General features: G+C 33.1%; 1 protein-coding gene across 1 annotated transcript; it reads right to left on the reverse strand.

Annotated features, from left to right (window-relative positions):
* Positions 1-1,798: 1,798 nt before the first annotated feature.
* On the reverse strand, positions 1,799-17,033 carry LOC123671417 (dolichyl-diphosphooligosaccharide--protein glycosyltransferase subunit STT3B). The gene is made up of 11 exons (XM_045605264.1): positions 16,773-17,033; positions 16,499-16,717; positions 14,182-14,425; positions 12,325-12,523; positions 12,002-12,173; positions 7,247-7,425; positions 6,989-7,194; positions 6,622-6,893; positions 4,482-4,743; positions 3,220-3,458; positions 1,799-2,135 (listed from the first exon to the last, which is right to left on the reverse strand). The coding sequence occupies exons 1-11, from the start codon at positions 16,940-16,942 to the stop codon at positions 1,970-1,972; spliced, it is 2,328 nt and encodes a 775-aa protein (XP_045461220.1). The 5' UTR covers positions 16,943-17,033; the 3' UTR covers positions 1,799-1,969.
* Positions 17,034-17,357: the final 324 nt, after the last annotated feature.

Raw genomic sequence — 17,357 nt, forward strand, 5'->3', positions numbered from 1 at the left:
GAATAGCCATATATATTATTATTACTGAATCTCATCTGCCGACTTACTCATGCGGTTCAAAAGGTATTTGCATCGACAGTGTCCTGTCAGCAGTTCCACCATTACCCGAAGCTCAGCATGTGGTAGCTTAAAGAGCTTTCTGGTATAGGGTGGTGAAAGCACCACAAATTTCCTTGGCTGAACAAAACTAGGAGTGTTCCTACAAGAGGGTTATTCTATTTTTCCACAACCATCTTTAAACCGCTGCCTTATATTCGTCGTTTCCAAGCCCATAAAAAGGCTCAGGACCAACAGGTCTTAACCTGTTCATTTCTCAAGTTCATTGGCTTTTTTCGTTTCCTTCAATTTAACAACTCCCGCTAGCCATATCTATGTAATACCTGTGTTGTATATTGTACTGGTACCTCACATTCAGTACCGTTCTTAATTTGATAACTTCTGAAATACAATTTTCCTTTTCTGAAATATAATTTGCTGTTTCTGAAATTCAATTAATTATTCTGAATTACAACATCTTTTTTTTTCTGAATTCCAACTTCCTAATATGAATTTCAATTTAGTTTTTCTAAAATTCAATCAACTGAAATCCAATTTTATCATTGAATTATACTTTCCTATTCTAAAATACATGTACCCTTTTCTAAAATTCAACTTTGATTTTCTGAACTACAATTTGAAAAGATGTAGAAGTGCCACCAACCCACAACTGCTAAGACTTGCGAAGATTCGTCGGTATGATAAACTTTTGTCGTCTTTTCAGCGAGATATGAAAGAAGCTACACAAAATTTGATGGTAGTAGGGTCTCCAACGAAAAAGTTGCTGAGTTCAACAATCTACCAACTGCGGTTCAACGTTTGAAAAACATTTTCTGCTAAAGAAATATTTCATTATTCTCCTTTAAGAACGCTCTCACGAAATTTGAAGCTGGTAGAATCTCTAACAAAAAAGTTCCACCCTCCACAACAGCCTCCAATTCTCGGAAATATTTTATTGTTCTCCATCAAGAATTCTATTCTATCATGGGTTGAAACTTATTCGTAATCGCCAGCTTTTCTAAGTTATATCCTTATGAATGCGGATAATTCTTACTTTTGTTATAACTCGGAAGGCGAAGCGAATTTGAGAGATTTTTATGAGAACAATGGACCTTTTCAATCAAGGCATCATCTGAATTTTTGACATATCTTTACAAAACACCTTGTATATTATTAAAACAAAAAAATGTTAATGAATATGCAATCATAACGTGATGAAAAACTAAGGGGTATTAGTCGAAGTTAAGATAACGTTAATTTAGAGTAAACACATGTGTCATTAGAATTTTAGTTCCTTTGCGTTAAGTATTTTGTTGTGAATTTGGATATTTTCTACAATAAAATATGCTAGATATTCTGAGAGTTTGAACAGACCCATTTCCTTATATTTCTACATAGAAAATAGTATATTATATTAAACAATAATAAGGTTATTATTTTATTCACAAATGAAAATGCTTGAACCTGGAACCAGTGCTGAAAACAAATACTTTCGTATATGGCACTTGATTATAATCCTAGTGACGACACTCTTCGGTAAGATTGCAGTCTCTTTTGAATTCACTTTTTGACAAATCTGTCAAAAAACATTTATATTATACTAGAGGAGATACAATTAACCAGTTGAAAAATTAAGGTTGAGCAAAATTTTTATTGGTAATCCTTATTACTTCAAGGTTCATAGTTATAGACATTTAAAAACTGTGATTTAGATCAAGTGAACACACTTTTAATTTCATAATGAAAAAAAGAATCTTAAAAGTTAGTGCAAATATTTTTATTGGCCTTATGCTTTATCACATCATAGGTTTAGAAGAGAGAACTGATTTAATATAAAGAAATGAGGAGTAACAATGAAGACCAAAAATAACTACAATATTCTGTGACAGTAAAAAAACATCTAACAACAATAAATTATACATTTTTGCACAGTCTATGATTTCTTGGGTAAGAGTTTCTTGCCCTTTACTATTACTGGTTTATTCTTGATAGTGCCTCTCTTACGCTTTGTACTCTTCTTGGAAACAAAATTTGGAGATTTCACAACTCTGTTGGCAACAGGAATTCTAGGCCTGTTGAATTCATCTGGTTTTTTCACCCTATGGATAAATAATTTGGAATTAGATAAAGAAAAACTAAATGCATAAAAATGATTAGAGTTGGGAAGAGGAAAATTGTTGCACCCTATACCTACTACTAATCACACTTTACTGGTTTTAATCGCAAGGTGCAAGTTTCTTTCTCATAGAAAGGTTTGCTTTAAGAAGGAAAAACCATTTACAAGTTTTGAGAATATGAACCTCTATCAATAACAAGAACAAGAGAGGGATTTTATCCCCTTTGTTATTATTGGTAGGAACCGATCGCTCTGTCAAATCCACAATGTCTTCGTATTTGGAGCTAAGGATGGACTCAAACGATGAGTTTCGACTCACTGATATTAAGTGCTTTCCAGTCACCGACTAGAGCTCCTCGGAACAATACATAACAGTACCACTCCGCATTTTTACTGTTCCTGTGAACAGAGCATCAAACACTCGCGCTACCTTCCTCTTAGGCACCCCCCGAATTTACGGGGCGCACCGACAGCTGTGAGAGGGAAAGAAGAACGTTACTTGGCATAACACAAGACAGCTGTTGAACGCCAAACTTGGTTTGCAGGATTGATTACGTTTAATTTGACAGATTGGTTTTGACGTGTTCCAGTCATAGCGAGAGCGTGAAGCTCTAGTGCGCCAAGCCCCGGGGTGACACGCATATGACTGGAATGCACTTATTGATACATGGCACCCCTAGACTACAGATGCGCCAAGCCCCGGAGTGACATGCACCTGACTGGAAAACTCATAATGAATACGTTCATAAATTTTATACTGTCCGCACGTCCGGCTGTATAAACGATAACTTTCGAACGGAAGAACCTGAAAATTGGTAGGCTAGATTCCGATCTTCAATGTCTCAGTTAAGTTCGTTGATGGGCAAAATGCGATGAAATTTTATTTTTTTAATTGATTTCGAAACTGCAGATTCAAATTTGCACCTGGATGTAGAATGATAATTCAAAGCCTAGTGCAGAATTTCAGGTACAATGCACTATGGCTGACAAAATATAGGACGCCTTGTATATAATAGAAAACACTTTTATGTTTAATTCTCAATGAACAAATTATTTTTGCTATTTACCTATATATCCTGACCAACCAATGCTCTGTAGTGTAGGCTTCTTCTAGGTATGTTAACTGAAAATCTTTATTTCCAATGACAGCATTACGTGTTCTGTCGTAACCAGCTGGGGTTCTATAGTCTAATTTCAATTCACCGAATCTGTAATAGCTCAATTTGTACATCAGGCAGTTTAAAAGAGTTGGTGAACCTTCTGCATCTATTCTGAATTCACCTTGGGAAGTAAAATAATTACTTTCCTAAAAAGAAAGGGTTGATAAAAACTTTCCACAGTTAATGTAAGGTACACTTTATAATTTGTTTTTCAAACTATGATTTATCATTTCCTATATTAACTATCTATCTTAATTAAGAAAAAAATTAAAAAATCTGTCTGGAATGAACTTTTTTCATATACAGTGGTGGCAAGACGTAAGCTTGGAATGATAATATTATTGTGTTAAAAAAAATACACAAGGAATTCCAAGTCAAACAGAGAGCAACAACGTTTTCCCCTCCTTTCACAGTGAAAGTCCTACCTCTGCAAATCTTCAGGAAAACTATTAGCTTCATAATCATAGTTTCATTTCCACTAGCCTTTAGTGAAAGCCTTTTGCAAAGTGAAAATTGTCATTTAAAAAGAAAAGTATTCAATAAAAAATTAATATTATTAAATAGTATTTCAAATCCAACAGCCCAAATTAAATAACTGGACGATTTATTTTTGCTTATCCTGGTCAATATGTTCTGAAACCAGTTGCATTAACGTATGTTGTAAATGATATCAAGGCATGAGAATATATCACTTTGATCTCCTACACAACACTAACTCAGAATTTCAATGCCATTTCGCAAATTTCTTCTTGTACCTCAAAGCAATGTTGGAAAGGGAATTGTTCAAATGAGCACATCAATATTCTATATTCAACTCATGGTAATTCCTTTTTCTTCATCGTATAGATATCCACATATCAAAACGTAGTATTGCCAAAACTGTATAGTGTTGAACAATGGAAATTTTGACTAATTTTTTTGATAATTTTCGATTTGATTTGCTAATTTCTGCACAGAAAATATTGAATATCGGAATTGAAATGATCACAACTGTTAAATGGATATTATGTTGAATAAAAAATAAAAAGACAGTCAATTTTCATTCTCAATTTTCAACATTTATGGGAGAACTGGTTGTGTGCTCCAACCTTATCCAAGTTAAAATTGAACTTTCAGATTATTTCAAATAATAATAATTGGTAGATATTTTTCAGAAGAATATTATTTACTTTGATATCTTTAGGATGTTCCCCTTCTGCTATTCGCACCATCCATAAGAACTTATTAATATCATCTCCTGAATAACCAATGACCCCTCCAAATATTACTAAAACATAATCAACATCCAGAGCAGTCATGATTGTGTAGGCTGCACTTTCATTGGAGGACATTGCTTTACCGACAAGAGCGATATGACTGTTATTCCAGGTATTATTATCTACAAGGGTTGTTCGATTGGCCATGCCTGCTATTTGATAACCATAATCCCACCTGAAAGAGAAAATATAAACTAATGACAAAACAAAAACTGTGTAAATATTAGGTGAATAGTTATTCACGGGAGTATTGTAGAAAGAAATGGTATACACACATCGGAAAAGTCTAAGGATATTCTTCGAAATGATTGGTTTTGAGTTAAATGAAAGAAAATTCGAGGAAATTATGTATAGATGTATTCAATAATTGTTTATATACTTCAAATAAACCGAAATTTTTATAATGAAAAAGTGAAAAACCGAAAAAAATCGAAGTCTCTAAATTGCGAAAAACATAGTAATTATTCTTAGTAATTTTTTATCGAAAATCAATTCAAGTTTGGCATTTAATACAATGTGTGGCCTCCTCGTTGATTAATTACGGCTCTACACCTACGATTCATAGACAAAATCAGATTGTTTAGGTCTTCCTGATTTAAATTTGTCCATTCAGCTGTCAGAAGCTCCCTGAATTCTAAAACATTTTGGACGTTTCCCATATTTGGCGTAATCCTTCTTTGAAGCATGTCCCATACATGTTCTATCGGATTCAGGTCCGGAGATTGTGCTGGCCATGGCAAAACATGAAGACGATTCCTCACAGTATCTCGCCCAATGGTCAAATTATGAGCCCGTTGAAATTCCATAACCAACTCAGGAGCCGTTATAGTGGGTTGCCTTCGGGCGGTCAAAACCAAAAATCTGTCTTGAATAGCAGTTGTACAACGTCCACGTCCTGGATGATTTTCGGCAGGATTTCCAGTTGTTCTGAAACGCCTCCACAAACGACTTATAACACTTTGTGAAACACCCATTCGCTCAGCTGCATCGACTTGTCTCATGCCCCCTTCAAGTAAACCAACCACTCGATTCATCTCTTCCAAAGTTAAATGATGTCGTTCCATAATAAAAAGAAGTTGATAGAAAAATATTGTCGATGTTATAACCCAAAATCGATCTAACGAATGCATGAAATGATTAAAATCAAATACAGAAATTTTAACTGCGACATTCATTTTTTTTATTTTTATCATATCTCCCATATTTTCTTGGCTAGCATATGTATACAACCAAAATTCATTCCGCATGATGATTTCAATTGATAGTCTGCAAAAAACTTGAGATAAAAGCAATATGCGATTTACCATGCGAGATATACTGAAATATCCTTAGACTTTTCCGATGTGTGTATTTTCAAGCTCATATCTTGTTTTTTAAGAATCAGTTTATGATCTTGATACTGCTTGATACCTGACATTGTCTTGAGCATTAATTTTCTACTTGGAGAGCCCACTACTATTCTTCGGTTGAGAATTATGTATTGCAGTTTATCTCGTTAACTTTTTATTTCCTGGTGTTGAACCAAATTAATGTTGTATCGAGTAAATGTTGAAGGTCTACTAAATGAAGATTCAAATTTTTGATAAAGCTCATAACTTTTTGATATGTAATTTGCATACTGTAGAATTTTGAAATTTTGGTAGAAGTACTCCATCCAGAGTTGTGAGTTACATTACTTAGTATAGTAGCCAAAGGGGTTGTTAATTGGAACTTGTGGATGTTTTTTTTTTTTTGAGTTAACTATAATTCTAAATTTTGTGACCAATAGAGTAGTGTTAGCACTCTATAATTCCATCAGCTGCTGGCCAGACATGTAACAACAAATTATGTATATACATAGTTCTTTGGAAAGCTTGAAAAAAATTACACTAATTTGAAGAAGTTGTGACCAATCAGTATGTATACCAGTCATGTGAAACATGTCCACCTAGCAGCTGATCTTTGTCATCTGACACCACTCTATTGGGACAGAGTATTGCTTAACATTGTCAATACTATGTAATAAATAATATTGAAATATTTGACAAATCCAATTTATTTTAGGTTTTCTTACCAACTCATAACTCTTGCTTCATCAGCAGTATTTTGAGAAAGCCAGAAATATGCTTCTCGAAAGTCGTCTAAAATTTGTCTGGACCCATCGCTACTGTAAGATGCTAGCACGATACTTGGGCTAGAATATGCATTGCTAGTGACCCAGGTGCAATGGACGGCGAATAACATCAATAAAAGTAATATAACTACACTTATGATCGTTCTAATATTTGGTCCAATACCATCTGGCTCTTTGTTTACTTCATGCTTCATTTTAGGCACACGTCCAACCTGCAAATGGAAGAGTGAAAATGTAAATACAAAACCAATAAAATAAAAATATAACATAAGATATTATCCAATTTTCCTGATCCAATCTATTATACCTTATCATATTTTCTATTTTTAGGTGTTGAATGTTCTTCATTTACTTCTATTTCTTCAGGCTTGGCTATTTCTTCATCTCTCAAGAAAAGTTCAAGCAGTCCACTGAAGGCTATTCCACTCAAAATACAGACTACCGGAGTAAGTGTTAACATTAACCGAACCATCACACCAGCAAAATATACAGCACTCAATGCATATAAGACAACTGCAAATAAACAAATAATTTCAAATGTTCCTTTGAAATTCAACTTACTCACCAAACACTCTTTCATCATTGATATTTTTTATACAATACCACAAACCGGCTGGGAATGTAGCAACCAAAACATGAAGGTCGAAGAAGAAAGAAAACCATGTTGTGGGCTGATGTTCTGAGACAGAAGCTATGATTGGTATATGAATCTTAGCATAACCTGTATCCCACAGTGAATAGAATCTGAAAGGTTAAATTTCCTTTAAAGTATAATGTAAATATTTCTAACAGCATAGACCATATTAGTGATATTATAATTATTCTCTTGTCAGGAGATTCATATTAAAATTTATTATGATGGGATTCTCAAACATGCTCAATTTTGAAATTAATTTACGTTATTTAAAAGTAAATGTTAGTACAGACAACAACTATTGGGTACTTTCATCATTAGTACTTGTTTTCATATCCATTGCTCGATTGAGATCTACTTCTATACCTTATGCTGGTTCTGTCGGTTAGGAGTAGATTCTACAACTAATTTTTAATAAAAATTTCCAATAACACATATTTTTTTTAGCTCAAAATGCAAAAAAACTTCGTGCTTTCAGCCTTGGTCAAAATGATAAATATAAAAAAAGATATACTAATGGAAACGTTAAATTTTTTATCACCATGATTGCTTAATGGATTATTTCTTGAGTGGATTCAGTGGGTGAGAAATAATCTCCAAAAGTCAAATTCAGACACTTAAAGTTATGATGAACGAAGGACCCCCGCACGGTTCTTATGGAAAATGGGCCTCAGTCGAATTGGCTGAAAATTTAGTATAATGTAGTTTATGAAGTCCTGATCAAATGTCTCCATGGGCACAACAAGATCTAATGTACAGTTTTTGAAATACAGGGTGTCAAACATGCAGAGAGAGGGTTGTTACTTACCTTTAGAAAATCAATAATGTGGCGATTTTTTTGTTACAAAAAGTTGGAGAAAATAACTACAATTTCAATATTGTCAACACGAGTTGTAATAAGAAGTTATAAGACTCCGTATACACTAAGAGGCCACATAACATCAATGGTCAAAAATATGGAACATTTCATAGAAACCATGCGCACACAAGAAATCCTCAACCAGGACACCATGGTCAGCTTCGATGTATCCAGCTTGTTTACAAATGTTCCCACTGATCAAACACTCGAGATCGTGAAAAAGAAACTAGAGGAGGACCAAACATTAGCTGAATGAACCACACTGAGCATAAATCCAATTATGGATATGCTCTCAGTCTGTATCAAGACCACGTATTTCCAGGTAGATAACATCTTCTACCAACAAGAATTCGGAATGGCCATGGGTTCACCATTGTCCCCGGTACTGGCAGACATATATATGGAAGATTTCGAGGGAAGAGCACTAGACCAATATGTGTTAAAACCGAAACTATGGCGAAGATACGTGGATGACACTTTCGTGATATGGCCTCATGGAAAAGAGACCATCGCTGGATTCCTAGAACACCTCAATAACATAAAGGAATCCATAAAATTCACGATGGAAATTGAGGAAAATAAACAACTTCCATTCCTGGATGTGCTCGTACACAAACAGGAAGGAATTCCTCGAACCACGATTTACAGGAAGCCAACGAACACAGGTCAGTATCTCCACTTCAACCATAACCTCGACACCAAATTGGCAGTAGCCAGATGCCTATATGACAGAGCAACTCAAGTATGCTCTAGTCTGAACGATAAGAAAGAAGAATTCGATAAGATCACAGAAATTCTTGAGAAGAACGGCTACCCCAAGAAGATACTAGAAATCGCCAGAACACCAAGGGATAACACAGAACCTCGACCAGAAACACGAACCGAATCAATAGAAACGATAACCACGGTCATACCATATGTGAAAGGATTATCAGAAAAACTGAGAAGAATTGGTAATAGATACGGCGTGAGAACTGCATTCCAAACTAATAACACTGTCAGGGCTAACCTAACCAAGGTGAAACCTGACAACGAAAATCAAAGAACAAAAAATTGCATATACGAAATACCATGCGAGTGCGGTAGATCTTACATTGGAGAGACCAAACGCCCCTTGGATACAAGAGTCAAAGAGCACCAAAAACTAGCTCGACTGGGAGAAACAGATAAATCCAGGCTAGTCCAACATGCTTGGGATGAGGAACAGGATGAAGCTTCCATAATATCAAAGGAAGAAAGATCGAAATGGAGGACACTCAAAGAAGCAGCCTTCATGGCCATCACTCCGAATCCCATAAGCATGCCTTCTCTGGAGATCAAGGAAGTCTGGGCACCAATCATAAGATCTGATCTGAGGAAATTGAACCCGGTTCAGGTCGGAAGCATCTCGACACCACCATATTAAAAAATGAATCGGAATTCGGACGGATAACTGCGTGGTCCTTCTCAGGACCACCACCCTAAAGACGGCAGGCGAATTCTTGCCGAAACGTCGGAAACAACCAACCGCATAGATGATGGAAACAGCCCAAATAACTATCTAACACTCCGTATACAGGGTTATTAATAATTACATAATTTTTATGTAATTCTTTAAACAAACTCAGTCAAACGCAAAAGCTCGTAGACTTGCAGAATAAGTAAAAAACATTTGATTCTAATATTGGTCGATCTGAGGTTACTATTATACGGGGTCTTCCACTTTTTTAGTTGTAGTAACAAAAAAATAGCCACATTATTGATTTTCTAAAGGTAAGTAACAACCCTCTCTCTGCATGTTTGACACACTGTATCTCAAACACTGTACATTAGATCTTGTTGTGCCCATGGAGACATTTGATCAGGACTTCATAAACTACATTATACTAAATTTTCAGCCAATTCGACTGGGACCCATTTTTCATAAGAACCGTGCGGGGTCCTTTCAGTATGAAACTCTCCACATGTTATTCTTATAATGTAACACTAAAAGTTACATCAGACTCTTAGCTTTTTATTGGTTCAGTCAATAATAATTTTATCATTATTGATAGTATGGAAAAGGTCACCTCAGAAAACAGGGTTAGATAAAAAAAATTTGTCTAACATAAGGCAACACGTTGAATAGAGTGTCAAACATACTTTTTCAAGCTGAATCAATGCTGTTCCTTGGCTTCTCTGAACCTGCAGAAACCGAAATCAGGATCCAATTAGCCGATAAAAGTTTTTCTACGTGTCCACTATGCTCTGTGTAGATGCTTATAGCGCTCAGATGCTAAATAAGGTTTTATTTACGTAATAGCTTTTACCTGGAGTTCCACTCGCCTTAAGATCTCAATACTTTTATACAATATTTAATCTATTATCACCTAAAATGGAACCCAAGATAATATGATATATCTGCTGTTATTTACAATTATTTGTGCTGATGACATATCTATTAAAAAAATAGTGTAGACTTTTATTTATTGAAGTTAAAATGTAAATGAAAAGTGTCACAGTATTTAAAATAGTGAAATATCAATGAATAGGATCCTGTTATTTCGAGAAATAAATATTCACAAGACGATTAGAATATGTACACTATTTCACAAATTATTACCCCAAAATTGAGTAAAAAATATAATGGTAATCTAGTACTTCAAAAATAGGTTGAAACTTTATAATTCCATAGTGAGTTTCTGTCTCAGTTTTTATATAAAATAATATTATTAAATTTTAGGTTTAAGTTAGCTTTGATACGCCCTGTATACAAAGTCCTTAAGAAACAATAGTTTTTGAACAAATGAAAATGTCCAATATTTCATTATTTGTTTGAGAGATCAATCTTGTTTCTTTCCGTTCCATAATGTTTAAATGGATTATTAAGTCCATAGATAGGTCCTTAATATCAGTGAAATATGGCTGACTAGTTCCGGGACTTCCTGTATAATTCAGTGTTTGAATAAATAAATTATTTGCGTCTCTAATGACATCTTATCTTTGATCGTAGTTAGATATGAGACCTCTATACTGTAACGCTATAACTTTTGATCCTCTTAATCATATTGTTCTCATTTCTTGTCCCGGTACATTTTCTGATGTTCTTCAACCAAGAGGCTTGTTTTCTGCCTATTACTTTTTACCTGTCACAATCAGATGAATTATATTATATCAGCTCCCTCATGATTTGAGTTCATTATAACATACAAAGTGTCATTCAAATTTAATACCCAATTTTTATACTACATATACACATAAATCAGATTACTGATAAAAATTACAAAGAATGAAAAGTCCTTCAAAATTTTCCACATTGACTACGATTATGTTCGGGGTAATATGTTGTGCACGTATTTACTATTTTGGTCAACTTCCATTGAATTTGCCGATCAATGCACTACAAGCAGTATCATGTGAATCAACTTGCATTAGTTGATCTCAAAGATAAAAATTACAAGCTCTAAGCCTCTGAGAAAAACTTAGGTGAGTTGGGATGGAAAAAAAATGAAAATGAACTAATAATTTTGTTTTTCATACTTTGTTGAAAAATATTGAAGGATATAGATGATCAGATCATTCTCGATAGTTTATATTGATTATAAAAAAAATATACAATTTCATTCCAAAACTTAAATTGAATTCTCAAGAAATGAATTCTAAGAAACTAAGCAAAACATGGGTATAAGACGTCAGATCCAGGGATGGATTGTGATATGAAATTTTTGCCTGACATCACTAATATGGTCTATAGCCAACCAATAAATTAAAATGTATTCTAACTAAACCTGTTGTTAATTGTAGAGGTTCAGCGGACAATTTTTTTCAATGCGGACATTTGGAATAAATTTTATAATATTAAATCTTACCTTCCACTCCAAGGTGCTATATAACCTGCATACGTTAAGGAAACTACACTTGCAAAAACTAATCCAGCAGCAATTAGCCCACCATAAATAACCAAAGATTTGAACTCTGATTTTGACATCATACTTTGTAGGTACTTTAGAGTAGCTACTGCGAATAAAAGAGCAAAAACACCTGCAAAAAATATAAAACTCTTAATTCTTAATTATGCACTTAAAATGTGTCGAATGAAGCCACAGTGGGGGTAAACAATATTTGTAGTATGTCATAAAAAATATGTGGATATGAGTTGAATTTTGTCATCATTTTATATTTATCAACTTACCTAATGCTGCCATGTGTTCACTAGTACGTATTGGTTGAAAACCAACAAATGGGATTTGCATCGATAAGATCAAACCAAGAATATAGAAAGTTGTGTAGCTTGTGAAAAGTCGGTTGGAAAACCTTCCCATTAGTAACAAAACAAAAACATGAAGAGGGATAAGGTTGATGATGAAAACATAACCACCCCATGCTGAAACCTAGAATAAAAATTGTGTTTCATTCAGTATATATTTATAAATTGAATGAAAATGAAATAACATCAATACAAAGAAGGCTGAAGTACTTTGTTTGAATTGTATCATTGAAATTTTGAATATTTGATTTGAAACTTAATAACTCTGTATCCTCTAGTTAGGTGTTGTTACAGGATGTTTCATGAATATATGGATAACTCTAGAAAAAAGCAGAATTGGGTAAATTTCCTTAAAACATATGATATACTTTCATAAAGAAATGAACTTACAAAAAATATGTTATTACACATACAAATTTTAATTTTTCAGGGAATTTTTGGTTTAGAATATAGGTATAGGACTTTGAATGATTTTCAAATTATATTTTTCATCACTTTTAACATTGACCAGGGACATACTTTATGTAATCGATAGTGCACAGTATCTCACCAAATATTTTTACAACTTCAATCAATTGGATATTAATTTTCAAGTTATTATCAATTTCAAGTTATGTTTACTACGCACATTTAATAAAGTGTGGAGAATCATTCTTCGAATGATGATCTATATATTTTGAGTGCATTTAAGTGTCTTATTGAAGTATAAATGGTAGTACATATTTAATTTTTTGACACAATTTTCAAGCAATAAGATTTTCTTCTGCTTCATTCTGAAGTTACCGTCAAGTAAAAGAGAAGGGAAACATTGTTTGATAATAGTATATTCTAAAACAAGTTGCAGAATGGGGTCCTATTTTAACACAAATGCGAAATTCGAATTTCAAAAACTCGGTTTCGAACGCATGAGTGTTGGAATTGCCTTCTGCAACAAGTATTAGACAATACTTTCTCTATTTCAGTCAAGTTTCGTGAAATATTGTCGAAATTCAATGAAAAATTCAGATTATATATCCTAGTGACTTTTGTATTTTATCTTGACAGTTGGTGTGACTGTTACGAAAATTGACGGATTACGGAATTTCAATATGAATCGTATGTTTTGAATTTTGAAATAACTTACGCATTAAATTCGTGAATTATGTTTGACGAAATCATTTTAAAAGCACCAGAATTACGAGAAATTGCGAATAATGTTGCAAATCATTCCACTATATCCATCTTATATTATATTGACAATTATTGACGTTTGTTGAAATTTAATAGGATTGGAAGTCAGTATAGACAACTACAAAACGAAAAATATAACTGAAAACGATGCTGTAATGAGTTCATTACACTTTTTAGTACTGTAATGAACACATTACGATACTGAAATAGAGAAAAAACATTACACCATAATAATGCAAATATATCCTCCATCCTGACTGAACAAAACTGAATCAATCATTATTATGATTGATTTACTGATGAGATTTACTTAATTAGCATTTAATAAGATTTATTAATGTGAGCAAAATGAAAAATAATACCATGTCGGCAACAAAATTGAATAACGAGAGATGTTAGTTCATGAGTAGGAAATATTTTGAGTTCAAAGTGGACTTGGTATTCTACTACTCTTATTCAACGCTTTTTTGCCAATGTTATCATCTTCAGACTAAACTAAAGATTACTTCAATTTCTACTTTTTGGTCGAAATGCAGTTGAATATCAATAATAATAAAGATAATGTTGATAAGCGTGTAGTTATTTCAGTCTTAGTATTGGTTAATGACTCACCATATAAAAATATGAAAGAGCCGCAGCAACAGCCCAGAAGACAGATCCACTTTTCACACTTTTGATCCAAAGATAGTAGGTGAATTGAAGAGCAAATATTGCAATTCCTTCGTTGTCATAACTGCCAGCCACAGAACGACTTATATATCCAGGCACAATGGCGATAAAACAAGCAGCAAACAGTCCAGCTCCAGCTGACCATAATTCTTTGGTTAAATAATATGTAGATATGGATGTAAGTCCACTAAAATAGAAATATGGTTATATGTATTAGTGAACTTGTCAATGTTTATAGCATTAAAAGATATATGTGAATGAAAACAAAATATTATAATTGGATAATCCTTCTGTAATTCTCAGTTTCCACAGAAAATAGCACACAATAGAATTTGGAGCTGGTTAAGAATTAAGTCATTACTTTTTCGAGTCTACCAAGGAACGTAGAAGCATTGTGATTAGTTTTTTGTTTTATGTGTATCAGCGTATACTCGAAACAACCTTAGCTTTTACAATTCTTATCTGATGTTAATGAAATTTGGTATGATTATTCCGTTTGGGCTGAAGATGGTCCCACACAAAATTCAAGGGTGTGCATTGATCATGCGCAAACGTGAAATTTCCGGGATTTTCAATACTCGCGTTATGTTAATCCGATATTCAAGATAATTTTTATTGAAAGTTGGACCCTACAGTAACTGGTTCCCTGGATATAGGCAATCGGGTTGAGACATGAAATTTTTCATAGGAATTCCAGATATTTTGAATACGCTTAGCGCATGCGTAAATTGGAGAAAAATTGCTCAATACCGAAAAGAACATACCATGGAGTGCTGATTTATTTTAGCGAAGGACAAAGTAGTATAGTGCCACACCCATTGGCAGATAATGTTTTATTTTTAACCTGCTGAACATTCCGTTATTTGTTAACATTTGAATGAATTATTATTAGTTACAGTATAGTGCCAAAGGTTCAAAACTGAATTTTGTTGAAAATTATAAGAATCGAATCTATATTTATTTGTCAGAAAATGAGAAATAATTTGAGAGGAATCTATAAAAATTCATTAGGCTCTTATTCAAATCAAATTGTGTTCAACAAGGAAATATATAACTATTTAATTAGTATTTAAACTTCACAAAAAATAGATTTAGGTATTTTCAGGTGTACAGGCAGCTGTAAGAATAATAATAATAATCTTTATTGTTGACCCTTAAACAGCAAATCAATTTGCTGTTAAAAGGTACTAAGTACAGACTCACTAATTGATCTGCTAATACAGCCGAGTGAGAACCCTGAAGCTTCTCTTAAAATTGGTAAGAGTAAAAGAGAAATGAACTAATCTAACAGAAGAACAATAATGAATCTCAAAAAAATTACTCTGCACACTTCAGAGTGACCCATCAAACAATTTCATAAGTTCAATTTCAAAGATTACAATGGAATGGACACAGCAAGAATTTAAAACAAACTTGAATAATATGTGAAGAATATTCAATGAAATGTATATCTTTACTTGCTACAAACTAACCAAATATTAGATTAGCAATCTGAATACATGTTCCATCAACATTACCCTTATATAATAATATGTATTTAATTTCAGAAGTTCCTTGGGTTTTTATTATTAAAATTGTAATATACTTCACATTCTAGTATTTTCAATATAGATTCAATACTGGGTATTTTCAATATAGATTCAATACTGGGTATTTTCAATATAGATTCAATACTGGCTATACACTCTATTCCTATCATAGAATAGGTAGTTTAAGCTTACATGAAAGACTCTTAAAATGATAATAACTTTTTTAATTCTCATCTGATTTTATGAGCCTAAATTTTGCTCATTTGCAAATCCTTCAATAACTCAGAATAAAATCTGTGAAGTAGTTAAGGAAATTAGCATGTGCAGCCAGGCAGACAAAAATTTAAAAACATGTGTATGTGTTCTTTCACTCTTTCCTTATTCCCACATTAATTTTATCCATGAATTTATGGAAGGTATACAAATCATTTTCTACTACTTTATTATTTCATATTTATAGATTTGTATAATTAATACACTTTCTGATGATATCAAGGTACCCTTTCCAATAAATAGAAACATATATTTGAGAACCCAAATCATATAAGCTGGTAGACTGGTTTAAATATATTGATGAAACTAGTGAATATATACTGTGTTTTAATCCACTATTTCACCAAAATGGAAAAATAATGATTGAGTTTAGTGGAGTATTAACTTTTTAGTTATCACCAAATAAATACGTCTTAATCAATACCACTCAAACTGAAAGATAGGGAGATAATACCAACCTGAATATTGGTGCTAAGAATACACAAATATCTCTTATATGTACATTTATGTGTAATAAATGCAACACATAGTGAATACTACCGGAAGTTATCATCAAACCGGGGTACACAGTACCTCCAACTATTCGACCAAGGGGGTACCATGCTCTCTCATCAAACCAATTCAAAAAATTATAAAACCCATGCTTTACCATATAGGCTGTAGCTCTATAATTAAACCTGTGGAATGAAATATTTGTATTTTCAGTTCATAGAAAATGGGCTTCAATTTTACCAAGGATCAAATTCATGTATTATACTTTCAAATCTGATTACTGCAAATAAACGGGAAGAAAAGCCGGCAATCCATGCTAGTAGTAAAATTACAAAAATCAGTAGGCTACTTATGCCGGTTTTACTATTTAGTTTGGAAATAGAGGACTTTTTGGAACCGGCTTGAGACATTTTTAAGTTTGACAACTAAAAACATGACACGCACACCTTCGCGAAGAAGGTTACTGGATGTGGATATTTGGCAGATCGTACTGACAACTCGGCATTGATAATGTTGACATTAATAAAACCATAGATTTCTGGAACATAGATTTATTTTCTTCATTTTATTAAGGAAGTGTAGACTGATACTACAAAAAAAAAACAAAAAATTTATGAATGTGGGGAACTATTAGTAAATTCTGAAATCTAACCGTTACCTATACCTATAAATATTTTTCACTCATCGCGTGATATATAATTTATCAATTAATCTATTGACTAATTATAATCTACTGATCTTCAATAGAGGAAATCATCTGAAATCATTGCATTAAACATTTCATATTGAAATTCAAATTGCCAACTTCGCCAGTTTTGTGATCAA

This window comes from Harmonia axyridis, chromosome 1 (assembly GCF_914767665.1).
Source record: "Harmonia axyridis chromosome 1, icHarAxyr1.1, whole genome shotgun sequence".
NCBI lineage: Eukaryota > Metazoa > Arthropoda > Insecta > Coleoptera > Coccinellidae > Harmonia > Harmonia axyridis.

What these genes read in the sequence shown, in the direction of transcription:
- LOC123671417 (XM_045605264.1), bottom strand. Translation starts at nt 16,942, where the DNA reads ATGTCTCAAGCCGGTTCCAAAAAGTCCTCTATTTCCAAACTAAATAGT. An exon ending in TGAACACATGGCAGCATTAG is followed by an intron (nt 12,174 to 12,324) that starts GTAAGTTGATAA and finishes TATTTTTTGCAG; the next exon opens with GTGTTTTTGCTCTTTTATTC. An exon ending in GAAGCAAGAGTTATGAGTTG is followed by an intron (nt 4,744 to 6,621) that starts GTAAGAAAACCT and finishes TTTCTCTTTCAG; the next exon opens with GTGGGATTATGGTTATCAAA.